The sequence below is a fragment of the Cryptomeria japonica genome, chromosome 7, assembly GCF_030272615.1.
Source record: "Cryptomeria japonica chromosome 7, Sugi_1.0, whole genome shotgun sequence".
NCBI lineage: Eukaryota > Viridiplantae > Streptophyta > Pinopsida > Cupressales > Cupressaceae > Cryptomeria > Cryptomeria japonica.
Window position 1 is genome coordinate 806,043,970 of NC_081411.1, and position 18,764 is coordinate 806,062,733.

The following is an 18,764-nucleotide window of genomic DNA, read 5'->3' on the forward strand; positions in this document are numbered from 1 at the left end:
ATAGGGTGTCCTAAGGGGTCATATGACACTATATTATCCCTTATTATACAATAGGACCTATAACGACACCAAATGGTGTCCTAAGGAGTCATAGAACACCATATGACCCTTTAGAACACCATATGGTGTTGTTATGGGTCACTGGTGTCCCGAGGGGTCTTAAGGGGTCACAGGACACCACATGACCTCTTAGGAAACAATACAACCTCTAATGACACCTAAGAGGTCATATGGTGGGCTGATAAAATGATATATTAAATTTAAAGTTATGAATAGAACATCATACAATGAGACTCCAAGAGAACAAACAACGAGGCTTCACTAAATAGCAAGTGTAAGAGCTTGACCTAACCCTAAGAGTACTGCCTAGTTCTAAAACATATGATTCTATTAAATTTGCAAGGTTATAAGACTGATCTTGATTGTGACTATAGGAATTACACACTTGATTTCTTTCATGGGTATGTATCGTTCCAAGCTGTTTGACAAGTGATGATCATCATATACTACCACTGCCATGCATACAACAAACTTTAATTTCTTTAGGTGACAGTCGTTGTGTAATAACATGGGAACTCTCGCATACCCATCACTATAATTTTACAGGACATCATTTGTGTTACTCTCCCTCTTTCTCTTCCTACCTGTTGTTTCCTTCTGAAAAATATATTGCAGGTACTCTGACTCATCATGTTGCTTTGTTGACACTATTTTCCACATCTGCTCTGCTCATTAAAAACACATTCGAGAAGAATATTGCTACAAGTTTCCTTGTTTGTCACGGTAATACACCTGTGGTTCAATTTCAAACTCTATTCCTCCTATTCAATATACACACACAAATCCATCAATCAATTTTCTTAGGAGAGCATACATGATAAAAATCAAAGAGGAAGTTGCAGACAAGAAATAAATTCACTTACTTCTATAGAAGTGCAGACACAATTGCAGTGGGGTATGGAGGGAGGGAGGGAGAGAAGAAGAGAAAGAGGGATGGAGTATGGAGGAAGGGAGAAGGAGAGAGAGAGAGAGAGAGAGAGAGAGAGAGAGAGAGAGAGAGAGAGAGAGGGATGGGGGTATGGAGGAAGGGATAAGGGGAGAGAGGGAGGGATGGGGTATGGAGGAAGGGAGAAGGGGAGAGAGCGAGGGAGAGAGAGAGAGGGATGGGGTATGGAGGAAGGGAGAAGGAGAGAGAGAGAGAGAGAGAGAGAGAGAGAGAGAGAGAGAGAGAGAGAGAGAGAGAGAGAGACCTTGTATGCATTTGATATAGGAGTTGAGAAAATACAACACCACAGGAGCCCAAATAATCTTTGCAAGCTAAAAAACCTGTTACAAGGAGAAGCAATGAAGCAAATCACAGAAGGAAAAAATACACAGGAAAAATATGCTCCAAAAGATGAGAGCTCAATAATCTCCAAAATGTATTGTCAATAATAATCCTTCTTCATACAATGAAAAAAAAGAACTCAACCTTTAATAGGTCAAGAAACCCTAAAAGGGAAAACCTAGGTTTGCACATAATAATTAATTAAAATAATTAATTATATGCACCTAAAGTTAGCTTAAGTGTAAAAAAGATAAAGGGAACTTAAATAATTAAACAAATATTGTTTAATTAATCAAGTAAATACCCGAATACTCTAACACCCCCCCTTAAGCTAGACTTAGGGAGAAGCTAAAACCTAGAACAGTTACTGAAAGCAATAAAGATGGGTCCCGACAACAAGGCCTGATCAGGTACCCAAATACAATGAAATCTCTATGAACTGGAGAAATAGAGAAAACCACGTGGGAACAAAAATCTACTCCAAAAAGAGATAAAAAGAACACCACTGAAGCATGAAGAACCTGCAAACTCTGTCGAAGAATAACTATTGATCTGAAGAACCTCCACTGAAATAGAACATGACCACATAGAGAAGACTGTAATCTGCATGAGTGCCCTCAAATGACACTACTCGAATCAAGAGGCAAACAAGGCAAAAACAACTGAAATCGAAGATACAGATGGCATGAGAAACCAAAGCCTGAAGAGCTAATCAATCGAACCACAGAAGCAATATAACCAATAGGATAAACCTCCCCATAATGCGGAAGTGGGAGAGGGACAGGAACACTGAAAAGGATAGCAAAAAAAAAACTGCATGACGAAGAACCAAGAACATCAAAGGTGCTGAGACACATCATCATGAGGCGAATGTTGTGGAAGGAACACTCACTGGACAAAGGAAGATGGCAAACAACAAGCAAACATCAACCCCCTCATGGCACTTGATCAATAGTGCATGTACAACAAGACACAAGATATGCAAGATTCCAAGTAAATAATGCATGATGGCACTTTATTTCAGTGTGTTTGCATAAATACAAGCTATAATGATAAGAAGACTGGAAATAGAAACGTGAACCAAAATAGAGACATCCTACTCAGAGAAGAGATCCCAGGACCTAAAACAACCACGATATCCACCAGAATGCTGAAAAGTAAAAAAATGAATAAAATATGCATGGAGAAGAATCTGGAAATAAAACTCAAATGGCTGGAAAGTACACAGCACACTCTTTCCGAAAATATAAAGTTTTCGAAAAACGAAGGTCGGATGCTCATTCTATGACTCCAAGAGTGCAAAAACTAGACCTCGCTTTGATTAGAAAAAAATACAGTCAAACAGAAAAATTGGAAAAAACTACCAACACCATTAGGTCGGCCTCGAAACTAGCTTTCCGAAGCCTATTCGTTTTTAAAAAAACGACTCCGTATGCCCAAGATAGAGCCAAAAAACCAAACCCCCCTGAAAAAGGCCAAAAAAGGAGGTATGGTGGCTCTTTGGTGGTCCGGTGGCCACTGGGTGGCGGCCGAGTGGCGCCTCGGTGGCTGGGCGGTGGTCGGTCGGAAAAAGGGCCACTGTTCCCGATGGAGCCTAAGTGGTCATCTGGCCGGGCGGCGAATTCCGGCGGTGAGGTGGCCGAGCGGCGGAGGAGCCTGGTCGGGCGGGGGTCGCAGGGAGGCCGGTGGCTGCAAGCTACAAGGTGGCTAGCGGCGGCAAGGCGGAGCGGGGCCGAGATGACTGCACAAGCGGGCGGCAACGGGTGGTGCAGGCGAGGGGCGGCGGGTGGTCCCAAGCGGAGCAGCTGGCGGGGGCTGTGTTGCAGGCGGCAGCCGATGGGAGCAAAAGTCGAGGCCGACAGGGGGCCGAACTGACAGGTCCGATCCCCGTACGACGGCAGTCCATCCCCGTATGACGGCCGAACTGTCAACGCGGTACCCTGCGTAATGCAGAAACAAAAAAAAAAAAAAAAAATTGTGTTGTTTTTTTTGCAAAAAAAACAACAATCGCCTTTTTTTAATTTTTTTTTTAAATATCAAAATCTGACCTGCATGCCGTAAAAAGGCAAAATAATTTTTTTCTCGATTTGCGTGCCAAGGTCGTACGGCCTAGATCTGAGAAAAAAATTCTCCCAAAGGCTCAGGAACCAAAATAAGTCAAATTTTATATGACCATAAGGGTTTTTAGGCCTTCTGAGCATGATGGTGAGGGTCGTTTAGGCCCAAAGTGCTCAGAAAAAAAGGTCAAACCCTAGGTACATAAAAAATTTCTGAAACTACAGATCTGCTTCCAAAGCAAAAATTCTCAAAACAAGAACAGGTAGCTGCAGATCTGAAGCTCTGATACCATATAGGAGTTGAGAAAATACAACACCACAGGAGCCCAAATAATCTCTACAAGCTAAAAAACCTGTTACAAGGAGAAGCAATGAAGCAAATCACAGAAGGAAAGCATACACAGGAAAAATATGCTCCAAAAGATGAGAGCTCAATAATCTCCAAAATGTATTGTTAATAATAATCCTTCTTCATACAATGAAAAGAAAGAACTCAACCTTTAATAGGTCAAGAAACCCTAAAAGGGAAAACCTAGGTTTGCACATAATAATTAGTTATATGCACCTAAAGTTAGCTTAAGTGTAAAAGAGATAAACAGAACTTAAATAATTAAACAAATATTGTTTAATTAATCAAGTAAATACTCGAATACTCTTACATTTGAGAGGGGGAAACAATACACTTACATGTGTATATATATGTTTAATATATTATATATATATATATATATATATATATATATATATATATATATATATATATATATATATACATATATTATATATTATATTTATATACACATATTATATATTGTATATTGTATATATAATATGTGTATATACATATTATATTACATATATTATATGTATATACACATATTATATATAGAATATCATATTATACAATAGCGTGTACACGTTATTTATATTAAAAAGAGTGCATACGCGCTGTTTATAAGAAAATGAGTGCGTACACATTACTTACACCATAAGTACCCCATACGCACTTTTTAAACTTGTAGTACCCCGTACACGCTTTTGACTATTTAGACATGGAAATAGGCCTGGATGACAAAGGTACAGTTTAGAAGTTTGATTTCCCTCCATTTCTCTCATTTTTGACGTGTTTTATTTTATCAACTTGATTTATCGACTTTGTCATCATCAAGTTTACACTTCATCAAGTGGGTATTTCTAAAATTGCCACCATATTTTCACCCATCTTCTGAGCTTTCTAACCATATAATTTTTTTTCAATTTGAACAACAATAACATATTATTATTGAATTTCTTTTACTAGTGTCTCCATAGTTCTCACAGACATGGGTGCACCATTTTTTGAATAATTTTTGATATACTTATCCAAATTTTAAAAACTTTATATATTATTATAGTGCACTTGATTCTTTACAATTTAAAAAAAAAATTGTATTTTCAATTTTTTTAGTGCAACTTATGCTTTGCACACGAATAGGTACCTAATTTTTTAGGATGTGCTCGATTGGAAAAATCATTAAAAAAAAATACTCAACAAAAAATTACAAAAAATACACATCTTCTAGTGCTCACTCTTAACTATCTTTCTACCAAAGGATTTGTCAAAATACTAAATCTAACTATGACTTTTTTGATGCGCACGTCAAACACTATGTTATGTTTTTCAGAAAAAATCAGGGTCATTTTTTTGTGCGCGAAGGATTTGACCCCCTTAATCTTATCCAATTTTGAAAAAGTTTAGTAGTTTGGAAACTAGATTCAGATTACTACAATATTTGTTGTTTGATTATCTTCATATCTTGAATGGATGACTTTCAAATTTTGCCTCCAAGTTCAAGTTCCCCTGATTTCAGAAAAAAGTGTCCACTTATACCCCCCTTTTTGACCATCTTTGTGCACTTACCCTTTGATATATTTAGCAAACACGACAAATTGATCATTGACCTGCATTTGTCAATCACATTAAGTGAACTCTCAGTTGTCTTCACCATATCCAATCTACACTTGGATGCTCTGCATCGATCATGATGCCAATGAATCAGATCTCTGTCCATTGATTTGTCTTGAGCCGCAAACCCCTACCATCGACCCGTGATATTCAGAGTCTTCAGTTAATGTCAACCGACTCATCACCAACCTCGCCAAAATACTCTTCACCGACTACTATACGTTTTCCACCTAGAGATTACGTGTATTCTTTGTCGGTATCCACCTCATCTCCTTGTGTCAATTTTGGCATGGTCACCGACCACAACACATAACCAAGAAATACCTACTGATTCATCTTACCTTACCAGTTATACTAATCGGTTAACCTTCAAATCATGTAGTCTCCCGTTCTATTGATTGGATCACATTTTCCCTAGTCACTAACCTTGTCAATCCACAACATCTTCATCTTCATCAGATAAGAGATTTTCACTTTGCCTCTTTGCTAGCTCACCGATTGTCCTACTTACCGGTTGATAATGCATCTGCACGTATACCAGTAATAACCTTGATGACACCATGCCATCAAACTTCAACTGTCAAGCATCAACCTACATCTGCATTCCAGTTGACATCAGCATCTCAGAGTAGATCCATGTTTGCAAGTGCTAAGCTTTTCCTTCTCCTACATTAACCCATACACCATCTCAATCGGTTTACCAAAGTAGAAAACTCATCCTTCCTTTTTCTGTCCCGGTAGCACATCATACTTTTCCTTGTTTATCTGGTGCACAACAATGGTTTCACATACTAGAGACTCATGATGCATTCCCTGTATGTAGTGGGATAGACTAAGTATTACCACTTACCGATAGAAGTGGATCTTTGTCACTTGTTGACCACCATCTGATAGGAACCGGTTGCCAATACAATGCTTTCTCTAATTCCGGTAGCACTGATATAACTTAGCTGATATTGAGCAGATACATCTTCAATCATGCACATAACTTGGTAGACATCCTCTTTGTCTTCCTTACTAACATGTAGCAGCCCAAACTCTGTCGATCATATCATCATCTTGTGATGACATCTTCATCTGGTGGGAGTCCTGGTGTATGAAATCCACCTGTATACCAGTTTCCTGCACTTTCTCCATTAGCTCAACCTTTCTTGCTTACCGGTCACATGCTTTCTGGTTGGCAACCATACAACATATCACTCACCGGTTGGCATTGCCATAATGCCAACTGTCTCGAATGTGTACTCACCAGTTAACACCAACTTTTGTTTCCAACACTCACTTGTATACCGGTGACTCCAATGACCACAATGTCGGTTGACATCCTCTTCTTACCGGTGACAAGCTATACCGATTGACATCAATGACAACACAATCCAGTTGACATCAATGACAACACAATGTCAACAATTAAAATCACAATTCAACAAATAGAAACAATAGAAAAATAAATGCTTGAAATCTTATTTCTATATATTATCTTTTTAATCATATATATTAAAATAGGCAAACATGAAGAGCAAACATGTTCAACCATTTTTTGAGTATTTCATAAATCTTTTCAACAAAAGGATGGCTAAGATTATCTAGTAGTTTAGTATTATTTGTTAATCTTTGATATGTGTGTGTGTGTGTGTGTGTGTGTGTGTGTGTGTGTGTGTGTGTGTTCTTAAAAATAGAAAACAAATTTATTTATTTTAAATGAAAAAAATAATTATTTTTCAATATGTATAGAATAAAACAATCTGAAAATGAATTTTCTTTTTCAAATTTAGGTAAATAGATAAAAAATTATATTAAAAATTTATACATATGTTATAGTAAAAAATGACACTACTTAAAACAACTAATTTTTTTTTTAATATACTTAATGCTACCCCTTGTTCATGAGGTTGGGGGAGTTGATTCCACTAAGTTGGCAAGAGCTAGAGACGCGTGTAGCGTGTGGCCAATACGCAAGGCTAGGGCTCACTGTGGGTTAGACTTATGCACGCTTATTAAAAAAAAATGGGCAGTTGGGGGAGTTGATTCCACTAAGTTGGCAAGAGCTAGAGACGCATGTAGCGTGTGGCCAATACGCAACGTTGGTGCTCACTGTGGGTTAGACTTATGCACGCTTATTAAAAAAAATTTGGGTAGATGGTAGTCTTTCCTTGACTCATGTTGATGAACCTTTTAGTGTGTCACCATTAAATAAGTTGAAATTCTTCATGTATATTTGACTTACAAAATTGATCAAAATTATGGAGTATTATCTAGATTTAAGTAAATAATTTTTCTCTTCCATTCTTTAATAACTTTGTAAGGTTGGGGAAGCTTAATCTCAAACATTACAACCAATTAAAAATATGTCTTTTTATATTTAGTTTTTATTTTTTAAATCAAATAACTAAAATGTAATTTCATTCTATTTTTTTATTTTTTAAATTAAGAAAATTTCATTTCATCAATTTTATTTTATTTTATATTTTGTCTCACTGAACATATTAACATTTTATTGAACTTTGAATTTGAAGTTTTATCAATGATACTTCTTAGTTGTTCTAATATATATTATGAAAACTTCTTTTCTTTATCATTTTGCTTAGGTTCTACAATTTCTCTATTGACAATCCTTTATTATATCATTTTTGTTAAAATATTTTCATAATAAATTTTAGATTTATAAAATTATTTTTATAAAAAATTCATAAAACTTTATTTATAAAATTTACTGACTAAGAGATATAATATTTATTCATTATTCCACTTAAAAAATATTTATTACTTTATTGTAATTAATATTAAACATTATATTATATTATAATTTATTTTGAATTATTATTAAGATATGATTATATTATTATATTTTTATATATCTATTAAACTTTTTACAAAAGTAAAAAAATTAGTACCTAATTATCATTATTATTATTTTATAATTTATTATTTTATATTTTTATATTTCTACCAAACTCTTGACTAAAACAAAAAATATATATTAAAACCATACTATTATTATATTATCATATAATTATATTTTTATTTTATATTCATTCTTATTTTTAAAAAAGTAGACTTTATGTAAAAACACTTTCAATTCTTTATAATTAATAATATTATTTCTAATATATTATAATATTACTACTTTATTATATTTAAAACAATATAAAATAATATTTTATTATTTTTATATAAAAATTTAACAAATCAATCTGAATATTTTATTTAAATGAAAACAACACATAAACCGTTCGATACCAAAAACCTTATTTTAATATCATATAGAAAGGTTAAGATTCTACTTTATGGGTAGGAAAAATAGAGCATCAAATAAAGCATATTACTAAATCGAGCATCAAATAAAGCATATTAGTAAATCGAACTGATTAAATTTATTAATAAAATATTACAATCCTAGTCTCTCAGGAATTCCTATTTCTTTGGTACTTTATAATTTCTAAAGACTTCTGCTAACAGACTAGAGAAAATGGAAACCATCAAATCTAGCTGCTGCACAATGCAGGTGCTATATGATTCAATCTTAATAGGGCAGTAGGACTAATCCCGCCTGCATTGCCTCTTTTCTATGAAACGCAGAAAAGACCAAGATCTTATCAGTAAAACCCCAATTGACTGATTCCCTCAGAGTCCCGGGCCATTATGGGATATAGCCGATCTATTCAGCCCCACAAACTCCTGTTATGGCCTTTGCCGTCAATGGAGGGCCGATTGATCGGGCAATTAGTTTGCCTCTCTCTTTTAACGGCAAGAGGGAATAGACTGACCACAAATATCAGTGCTGCAATCAAAATGATCTGCTACAGACTAATGACTGGTTTTCCTCCTGCTGCAGCTGAGACTTTCCTGGCGATGGGAGGCCTTGGTTTTTGCACCGAAAGACCCCTCTGGGAGTCATGACAGCCGGAGAAAAGGAAGCAATGTCCAGTGAAGGCACAGGAACTTCCGCTTCCAGAACTTGCAACGCAAGCCGTATGCCAGGCCTCCTTTCCGCCTCCGGATGCGAGCACAAGAGTCCCAATTTCAGCACTCTTTCCATCTCTTCCACTCCATACTCGCCTTGCAGTTTAGGATCCGCAGCGTCCAGGAGACTCTCTCTGGTGTACAACTCCCAAACCCATTCCACCAAGACTTCTTGCCCCTCATCCCTGGAAAAATCCACGGGCCGTCTTCCGCAGGCAACCTCCAACAACAGAGCACCGAAGCTGAACACATCGGAGCTAGGCGTGGCCTTCCCCGTGTGGATGAGCTCCGGTGCTATATACCCCAGCGTCCCCACCACACGAGTCGTCTGCGGGTTCTCGCTGTGATCGTACAATTTGGCTAGCCCGAAATCCCCCAGTCTTCCATTGAGCGCCGAGTCCAACAACACGTTGCTCGATTTTATGTCTCTGTGAACAACCCTTTTCTCCCATTGCTCGTGCAGATACAGCAACCCCGCAGCGACCCCCTTGAGAATATTATATCTAGCAGACCATCGCAGCACTGCTGTGGGGCTTCCGAGGATCAATTTATCGAGGCTGCCATTGGGCATGTAATCGTAGACAATAAAAAGCTGCTTCTGTCGCCTGCACCAACCCTGCAGCTGTACCAGATTCCTGTGCTGCATCCGTCCCATGCTCGTGATCTCCGCAATGAAACCCTTCATTCCTTCTGTGAATTCCCGTGTAATACATTTGACGGCCACCGGCAGGCCGCTATTGGGAAGAACGCCGTGGTAAACCCGACCGAAGCCCCCGTGGCCCAATACTTGCTCTTCACGGAAGCCATTGGTAGCATCGCTAAGGTCCTGGTAGGGGAATCTGCGGGGCCAGTATTTCAGCTCCCATTCTTCCACAACTTCTTCTCTCTCTTTCATTCTTCTGGTCCACATAACCATCCCAGTCGCAGTCAGAAAAAATAGAACTGCACATGCGACGGTAATACCAGCTATGGATCCCTTCGAGAGACGACTCGAACCATCATCGTTTGCGAAGGAAGGAAGAGTAGTTACATCCAGAGGCGGGGCGGTTCCATTGGTTGTAAAGCTCCAGGCCAGAATATAATGGTCTTCTGCAAAGTTTCCCGTGGCTGCGGAAAACCCTACGTACATCTCATCTTCGAGCACAGTGGACAGGTCTATGTCGAGAGAGATGAGGGGTCTCTGCGGTTTGGGTAGACCCGCGATTGTGATGCTCACATTAAGCTTTCCTTTCAGCTGATCGTAGTCTATCCAGGCCTGGATATTCCGGCCGCTTTTTAGGCTGAGTGGCTTGAAATCCTTTCCGTCCCAATAACCGGCATCCTTTGTTTGGATTGAATCGAGATCATTTATGTCGATCCCGACATGGTTGTCGTCTGGGTCCTTGAATTCGACGTTCTTGCTTGTATCGAACTCGACTGCGAAGAGATGGTTGTAGTCATGGCCGTTACTGGTGAAGTTGAGGAGGCCTATGTATTGGGCAGAGAGGGCATCCGAGAATTTGGGCGAGGGCGTCATGAGAAAGGCGATACCGTGGCCGCCGGCGTCGGAGGGCGGGGGAAGCATGGAGAAAACGAAGGTGGTGCTGAAGGACGAAACAGTGCTGTTGTTTCCGTGTGGTTTCATCTGCACGGGCAACGAATACAATGCGCGGCCCATGATGAAGTGCGAGTGATTTGTGAGCATGAGAGCCGATTTGGGCTTTACCTCTGTAGCAACTCCTAGAAGAATGAGCCCGTCCGTTCCGTTGAAGCGGTTGAAGACGAAAGTGGTGGGCTCTATTTTGGCTCCGCACACAAGACCCAGCAGAAAGGATAGAGATATGAGAACCAGGCTCGGCCTCCTGGTGTGGAAGGGATGCATCATGGCTAATTTTTCGGTGGATGAAGAGAAATGAATGCGTGCCGTGTCAATCTTCTACTTCGCCTGATTTCAACACTTGATTGCAACAAGGACATTTTAAGGCGAAATTGTCGTCGGTCAACAAATTATAGATGTAATTCTTCTCGAACAAGAAGAATTCAGACGTCACGGCTCGATTTTAGTCAATACAAATAAGTCGTTGGAGGAGAGAAATATTAAGCTAGTACTTCAGCAACTTTATGGGTGCAAGGAATCCATTAATAGGAAGTTTAAGGGAATTGTATATAGATTATGAGAAATTTAACAATCTTATAAAGATCTAGGAGGGATAGAAGGAACATAAGCAATCACCGAATCTTTTATTTAAAATGTTAAGAAAGTCAATTAAATATGTATTTAAAGTGAAATCAAGCTTACATTTGTTATAGTAAAAAATTGCTGAAGGAGACTTAAATAATAGTTGTATGATGTGATGTTTATTGAAAAGGAAAAAATTATATGTATATATATTAATGAATATCTAGAATACTTAATTATTTATTAAAAGATTTGAACATTTTACTTATTAATCTAAAGTATCAAAAAAGTCAATGAAGTATACATTCACTAGACAACGGTGTCTTGCAACTTTCAGTTAAAATTTTGGGAGACATCATTTTAAAACCTCCTAACTACATTTGAAATCAATTTTGTCAATTTTGGACACCTTCAAAATAAGGTGCCCAACACGTGTATTTAACACTTTCAACTCCAATTTTTAGATCCAGGTTCCTTTCTGTATCTCTTTCCAGGGGCAAAGGGAAAGACCATGTGAATTCCATTTTTTAGACCCACATGGATAGCATAACATCTATATCTTCAATAGTACCAAAGCAAATAACAAAGAAGCCATGAGCATAATGGTAAATTTCAACCTTACCTGAAACTAGTGAGTCCCAATGCACGAATATCCAAGAATATAGTGCAGGGAGAGATGGCCACAAAGGATTAAATCTTCCCATAAGTGTTAGCTTCTTGAAATAAGATATGCAGTCTAACACTTCCTGACCAAGCACAACCTCTAGAATAGAGAAGGCATAGGGGAGGCAATTAACATACTAGGAGGAAGACCCCTTCAAGGGTTTGCGAAGAAAGTTCACAAAGGAATTTTTGAAAGTGGAATTAATAGAAGCATTCGGGATGGTAGGAGCAACTAGTAAAGTTTTCTTAGAAGGGGATGCAGGATCCAAGTTCAAAATGTCAACCACTAGCTTACAAGTAGGAGAGTTATTGCTCCATGTAACCAAGGGTGGGAAACGAGCATTTGAATTCAGGGAGCACGAGGCTGTGAGCAAGAGCTCTATTTCACTAATACCTACATTTATAATTTTTATTCTCTTAAAACAAATTTTTACTAGATTATCCATATCAACACAAAAAATTATGAATTTACAATTTTATCTGTAATTATCAAAATTCTTTTTCTGTAGCATTCTATGATTTTTTTTGTTAACAATCCTCCATAATATCATATCTTAAAACATTTTCATTATAAGCTTTACAATTTACAAAATTAATTTCCTAAAATTTGACAAAACTTCATTCATAAAACCTAGAAATTAAAAAAGTTAACTCACAAATAAATGTATATATAACGATAACCAAATCAAATTGAATATATTATTTAAATTTAAATATACTTAAAACCTTACTTTAATAGCATATAGAAAAGATTAATATTCTACTTTAGGCGTCCAAAAATAGAGCACTAAATAAAACTAATTAAATTTATTAATAAAATATTACAAAGCAGCTGAATCAACCTAGCATACTGTTCACATGCCACGTGAATACATTATTGAATGAACAATAGCAAATTTATTACTTTTAATTTACAGGATCTAAAACAATCCTAGATTTCTAGAGACTTCTAGCACTCCTAGTCACTCAAGAATTCCTAGTTCCTAGCTACTTCATAATTTCTAAAGCCTTGTACTAACAGTCTGTATTTCGAGGCAGAAAATGGAAAATGCCATCACACAACCATCAAATCTAGTTGCTTGATTCTATCTTAAGAGGGCAGTATGGCTATTTTCTGGTATACACAGAGATGAAAGAGATCTTATCAGTAAAACCCAATGACTGATTCCCTCCCGAGTCCGAAGCCATTATGGCATTTTCCCGATCTATTCATTCCCACAACCTCCTCTTATGGAGGGGCGATTGGTTGGCAAATTAGTTAGTTTCTCTCTCTCCCTCCCTTCTAACAGCCAGAGGGAACAGACTCACCACAAATATCGGTGCTGCAATCAAACTGATTCGCTACAGACGTATGACTGGTTTTCCACCTGCTGCGGCTGAGCCTTTCTTGGTAATGCGAGGGCTTGGTTTTTGACCCCAAAAAAGCCTCGCGGAGTCATTACAGCCGGAGAACGGGAAGCAATGTCCAGAGAAGGCAGAGGAGCTTCTGCTTCCAGAATTTGCAACGCAAGCCGTATGCCAGGCCGCCTTTCCGCCTCCGGATGCGAGCACAAGAGTCCCAGTTTCAGCACTCTTTCCATCTCTTCCACTCCATAGTCGCCTTCAAGTTTAGGATCTGCAGCGTCCAGCAGGCTCCCTCTGGTGTACAATCGCCAAACCCATTCCACCAAGACTTCTTGACCCTCATCCTTGGAAAAATCCACGGGCCGTCTCCCGCACGCAACCTCCAACAACAGAGCACCGAAGCTGAACACATCCGAGCTGGGCGTGGCCTTCCCCGTCTGAACGAGTTCCGGTGCTATATACCCCAGCGTCCCCACCACATGAGTTGTCTGCGGGTTCTCTCTATGGTCGTACAATTTTGCCAGCCCAAAATCCCCGAGTCTTCCATTCAGCTCCGAGTCCAACAACACGTTGCTTAACTTAATGTCTCTGTGGACAACCCTTTTCTCCCATTGTTCGTGCAGATACAGCAACCCGGCAGCGACCCCCTTGAGAATATTATATCTCGCAGACCATCGCAGCACCGCTGTGGGGCTTCCAAAGATCAATTTATCGAGGCTGCCATTGGGCATGTAATCGTAGACAATAAAGAGCTGCTTCTGTCGCCTGCACCAGCCCCGCAGCTGCACCAGATTCCTGTGCTGCAGCCGCCCCATGCTTGTGATCTCCGCAATGAAACCCTTCAATCCTTCTGTGAATTCCCGCGTTATGCATTTCACGGCGACCGGAAGGCCACTATTGGGAAGAACGCCGTCGTAGACCCGCCCGAAGCCCCCGTGGCCCAATAGTCGCTCTTCACGGAAGCCATTGGTAGCAACGCTGAGATCCTGGTAGAGGAATCTGTGGGGCCAGTATTTCAGTTCCCATTCTTCCACGGCTTCTTCTCTCTCTTTCATTCTTCTGGCCCACATCAGAATCCCAGTCGCAGTAAGAAAAACCAGAACTGCAGAGGCGACGGTAGCACCAGCTATAGATCCCTTCGAGAGGCGGCTCGAATTATCATCGTTTGCAAAGGAAGGAAGAGTGCTTACATCCAGAGGCGGCGCGGTTCTGTTGGTGGTGAAGCTCCATGCCAGAATATAATGACCTTCCACATAGTTCCCCGTGGCTGCGGAAAACCCCACGTACATCTCGTCTTCGACGACGGTCGACAGGCCTGTGTCAAGAGAGATGAGGGGTCTCTGCGGCTTGGGTAGACCCGCGAATGTGATGCTCAAGCTTGCCTTTCAGGTGATCGTAATCTATCCAGGCCTGGATATTCCGGCCGCTTTTTAGGCTGAGTGCTCTGAAATCTTCTCTGTCCCAATAACCGGCCTGCTTTGCTTGGATTGAATTGAGATCATTTATGTCGATGCCGACGTGGTTGTCGTCAGGGTCCTTGAATTCGACGTTCCTGATGCTATCGAACTCGACTGCGTAGAGATGGTTGTAGTCATGGCCGTTACTGGTGAAGTTGAGGAGACCGATGTAATGGCCAGAAAGGACATCGGAGAGTGTGGGCGAGGGCGTCATGAGAAAGGCAATACCGTGGCCGCCGGGGTCAGAGCGTGGTGGAAGCATAGAGAAAACGAAAGTGGTGCTGAAGGACGAAACATTGCCCTTGTTTCCGCGTGGTTTCATCTGCACAGGCAACGAATAAAATGCGCGACCCATGACGAAGTGCATGTGATTGGTGAGCATTAGCACCGACTTGGACCTTACTTCTGCAGCAACTCCCTGAAGGATGAGCCCGTCCGTTCCGTTGAAGCGGTTGAAGGCGAAAGTGGTTGGGCGCAGAACAGCTCATGTACTTGGGCTCCGCAGACAAGACCCAGCAAAAAGGGTAGAGATGTGAGAACCAGGCTGTGGATGGGAAGCATCGTAGCTAATTTTTCGGCCGATGCAGAGAATGTAGGCATGCCGAGAATGAATCGGTGCCGTGTCAATTTTCCATTTTACCTCGACATTTTAAGGCGAAGTTGGTCGGCGGTCGACAAATTATAGCGTATTTGAGACGGCTCATTTTAGTCCATACAAATAAGTCATTGGAGTGGAGAAAAAACGTGGAAAAAAATTATAGTAGTACTTCAACAACTTTATGAGTTTTGGTCAATACAAATAAGTCCTTTGAGTGAAGGAAAAATGAAGAAAAAAAGTATACTAGTACATAAACAACTTTATGGGTGTAGGGATGTATTAATAGGAAGTTTAAGGGAAAGAACAAGAGCAATGAATATAAGATTTTAATTTTTAATCTTTTTATTTAAAATATCAATAAAGTCAATTAAATATGTATTCAAAATAATCAAGTTCATATTGTTTCATGCAATAAACTTTTTTTAAACAAGTTTAAATAATTCTTGTATATGATGTATATTGAAAAAAAAAAAATTATATGTATCATATCTTGTTTTTATTAAGTTATATGAAGATTATGAGAAATTATAAATAAGAATAATCAAATTAATGAATATCTAGAATACTTAATTTATTAAAAGTTTTAACTTTTTATTTTTTAATCTAAAATATGAAGAAAGTTAATGAAACATGCATTCAAACTCGAATCAAGCTAATGTTTGTTATAATAAAAAATTGTCTAAAGTGGCTTAAAGAACTCTTGTATGGGATGGTGTGCATCGAAAAGAAAAAAATTATATGTACTACACCTTGTGCTTATCAAAACCAATTGAAAAATTCTCCTTTCCTGCCTTAAATATTTTACTAATTTCAAAATCATTTTTTTATTCCAACGTAAAATCCCAAAGATTTGAATTTTGTACATTTCTTGCAATAAAATATCAAGAAAGTCAACAAAATATGCATTCAAAGTATAATCAATGTCATGTTGTTAGAATCAAATTTTATAAATTGGCTTTAAAAACTTGTGTATAGGACAATACATATGCGAAAGAGATATAGAAAAAATCAAATATACTATATCTTCTTCTCAAAATCAATTTACAAAATTTCCTTTCCTACTTTAAATCTTTTACTAACATCAAAATGCTTTTTATTTCAACTTGAAATCCTAGAATTGTAATGTTCCTAGAAAGTCAATATGACGACAAACTTACTCACATTTAGTTCTAACTATGTTGTTGAACTAAGCTTAATCCTATCAAAACGATGATAGTTATTATAAATAAAAAGGAGTCTTAGATACCAAACTAGCATTAATTCCTTAATTGATGATAGCGACAAAATATGTTTTAAAATAATAATTTCCTACCAAGTAAAACTTAAATCCCAATCCATTTTGAGATTATAGAAAAATTATAGATGTTAAGCAACTAAAATCTACTTTCATGTAACCCTTAGGAGGTATAAGGAGGTTGATTTAAGAATGAATAAGGAAATTGAGGGATCATATCCATTGCATTAGATTAATGAAATTATACAAAGAACATTTCTTTTTAAGAACCCAATAATCCTTTTGCTTTCTTTCATGTTTGGAACCATTTTATTTGTCTAGTGCCACAAGGTATGTGCACCAAGATGGTGAACAAAAAAGTGGCCACTCACCTAAAAACCCCAAAAACGTAGGTATCGCAATCGAGTTCATTTTAGTCAATATAAATAAGTCGTTGGAGTGAAGAAAAAATGAAGAAAAAAAGTATACTAGTACTTAAGCAACCTTATGGGTGCAAGGGATGTATTAATAGGAAGTTTAAGGGAATTGTATAAATATTATGAGGAATTTAAGAATGTTCGAAAGATTAGGAGGAATAGAAGGAACAAGAGCAATGAAGGTAAGATTTCAATTCTTTATCTTCTTATTTAAAATACCAAGAAATTCAATTAGATATGCATTTAAAGTGGAATCAAGATCATATTTGTTATAATAAAAAAATAACTAAAGTCGTTTAAAGAATTCTTATACGAGATGGTGTATATTGAAAAGAAAAAATTTATATGTACTACACCTTATGCATATTAGTGAAATAAAATAAAATGATTTTAAAATTAGTGTAAGATTTAAGGTAGGGAAGGAGAATTTGTAAATTAATTCGAACTTTTTATCCTTCTCACCTAAAATATCAAGAAAGTCAATCAATATATAGTCAGAGGAATATCAAGGTCATGTAACTTGTCATAATAAAATTTCTTAAAGTGGATTAAATAATTCTTGTATTGGATGGTGTATATACAAAAGAGATATAGAAAAATTTAGATCTAAATCAATTAACAAATTTTCCTTTCCTACCTTAAATCTTATACTAACTTCAAAATGCTTGTTATTGCAACTTGAATCTCTAGTATTGTAACACTTCTTTAAATCCTAGAAAGTTAATAAGGGAATAAAGTTGCTCACATTTAGTTTCAAATGTGTTGTTCAACTAAGCTTAATCCTTTCAAAGTCATGAAAGTCATTTTCAATATAAATGAGTCTTAGACACCAAACAACCATGAGTTGCCTAATTAAAAATGGCCACAAAATATGTTTACGAAAAAATAATTCTTACCAATTAAAACTTAAATCCTAATGCATTTTTAGATTAAATAAAAATAGTAGATGTTAAGTGGTTGAAATCCCCTTTCATATAAATCTTAGGAGATCTAAGGATGGTGATTTGTGATTGAAAGAGGAAATTTTTTATATCCTTTTTACATAAAAGAGTTGAGGGATCATATCCATTGCATTAGATTAATGAAATTATTCCAAGAACTTTTTTTTTAAGTTTCATACTTTCATGTTTGGAAGCATTTTATTTGTCTACTACCACATTAGTTGTATCATCAATTTTTACTAAAGGAAAATAGTAAAAGATTACACATCTATATTGTTTTTTCTACTTCATGGGGCTCCATGCTTGAGGATATGACACGTTGCAATGTCCTAGTCATCTCTTGATAAAAAATAAATAAATAAATGGAAAATATCTTGAGTAAAATGCATAGATTAAGATAGATATGAATAGATCTCATGTTATGAGAAAATTTGAGATAGAATTTTATGAGAATAAACTTTGCAATAGTTTATAGAGTTTATATAGAGCTATTTCAATATTTCAAAAGAATTGAATGATTTATAATAATGTATTAAGAAAATTTGTCATGACCCAATTTAGATGAATAATTTTTAGTCTAAGTTGATAAGTTAGGGATTGATATTATCTGACAATATGGTGTTTGATGTTATTATTTCGACATTATTATGCTTGATGACAT

General features: G+C 37.4%; 1 protein-coding gene and 1 pseudogene across 1 annotated transcript; both read right to left on the bottom strand.

Moving 5' to 3' along the window:
• Positions 1–8,693: 8,693 nt before the first annotated feature.
• Positions 8,694–11,355, bottom strand: LOC131044452 (L-type lectin-domain containing receptor kinase SIT2). The gene has a single exon (XM_057977775.2). It carries the CDS (start codon positions 11,154–11,156, stop codon positions 9,117–9,119), a length of 2,040 nt encoding a protein of 679 aa, XP_057833758.2. The 5' UTR covers positions 11,157–11,355; the 3' UTR covers positions 8,694–9,116.
• A 1,538-nt stretch (positions 11,356–12,893) lies between these two features.
• On the bottom strand, positions 12,894–15,541 carry LOC131044451 (L-type lectin-domain containing receptor kinase SIT2-like; annotated as a pseudogene).
• Positions 15,542–18,764: the final 3,223 nt, after the last annotated feature.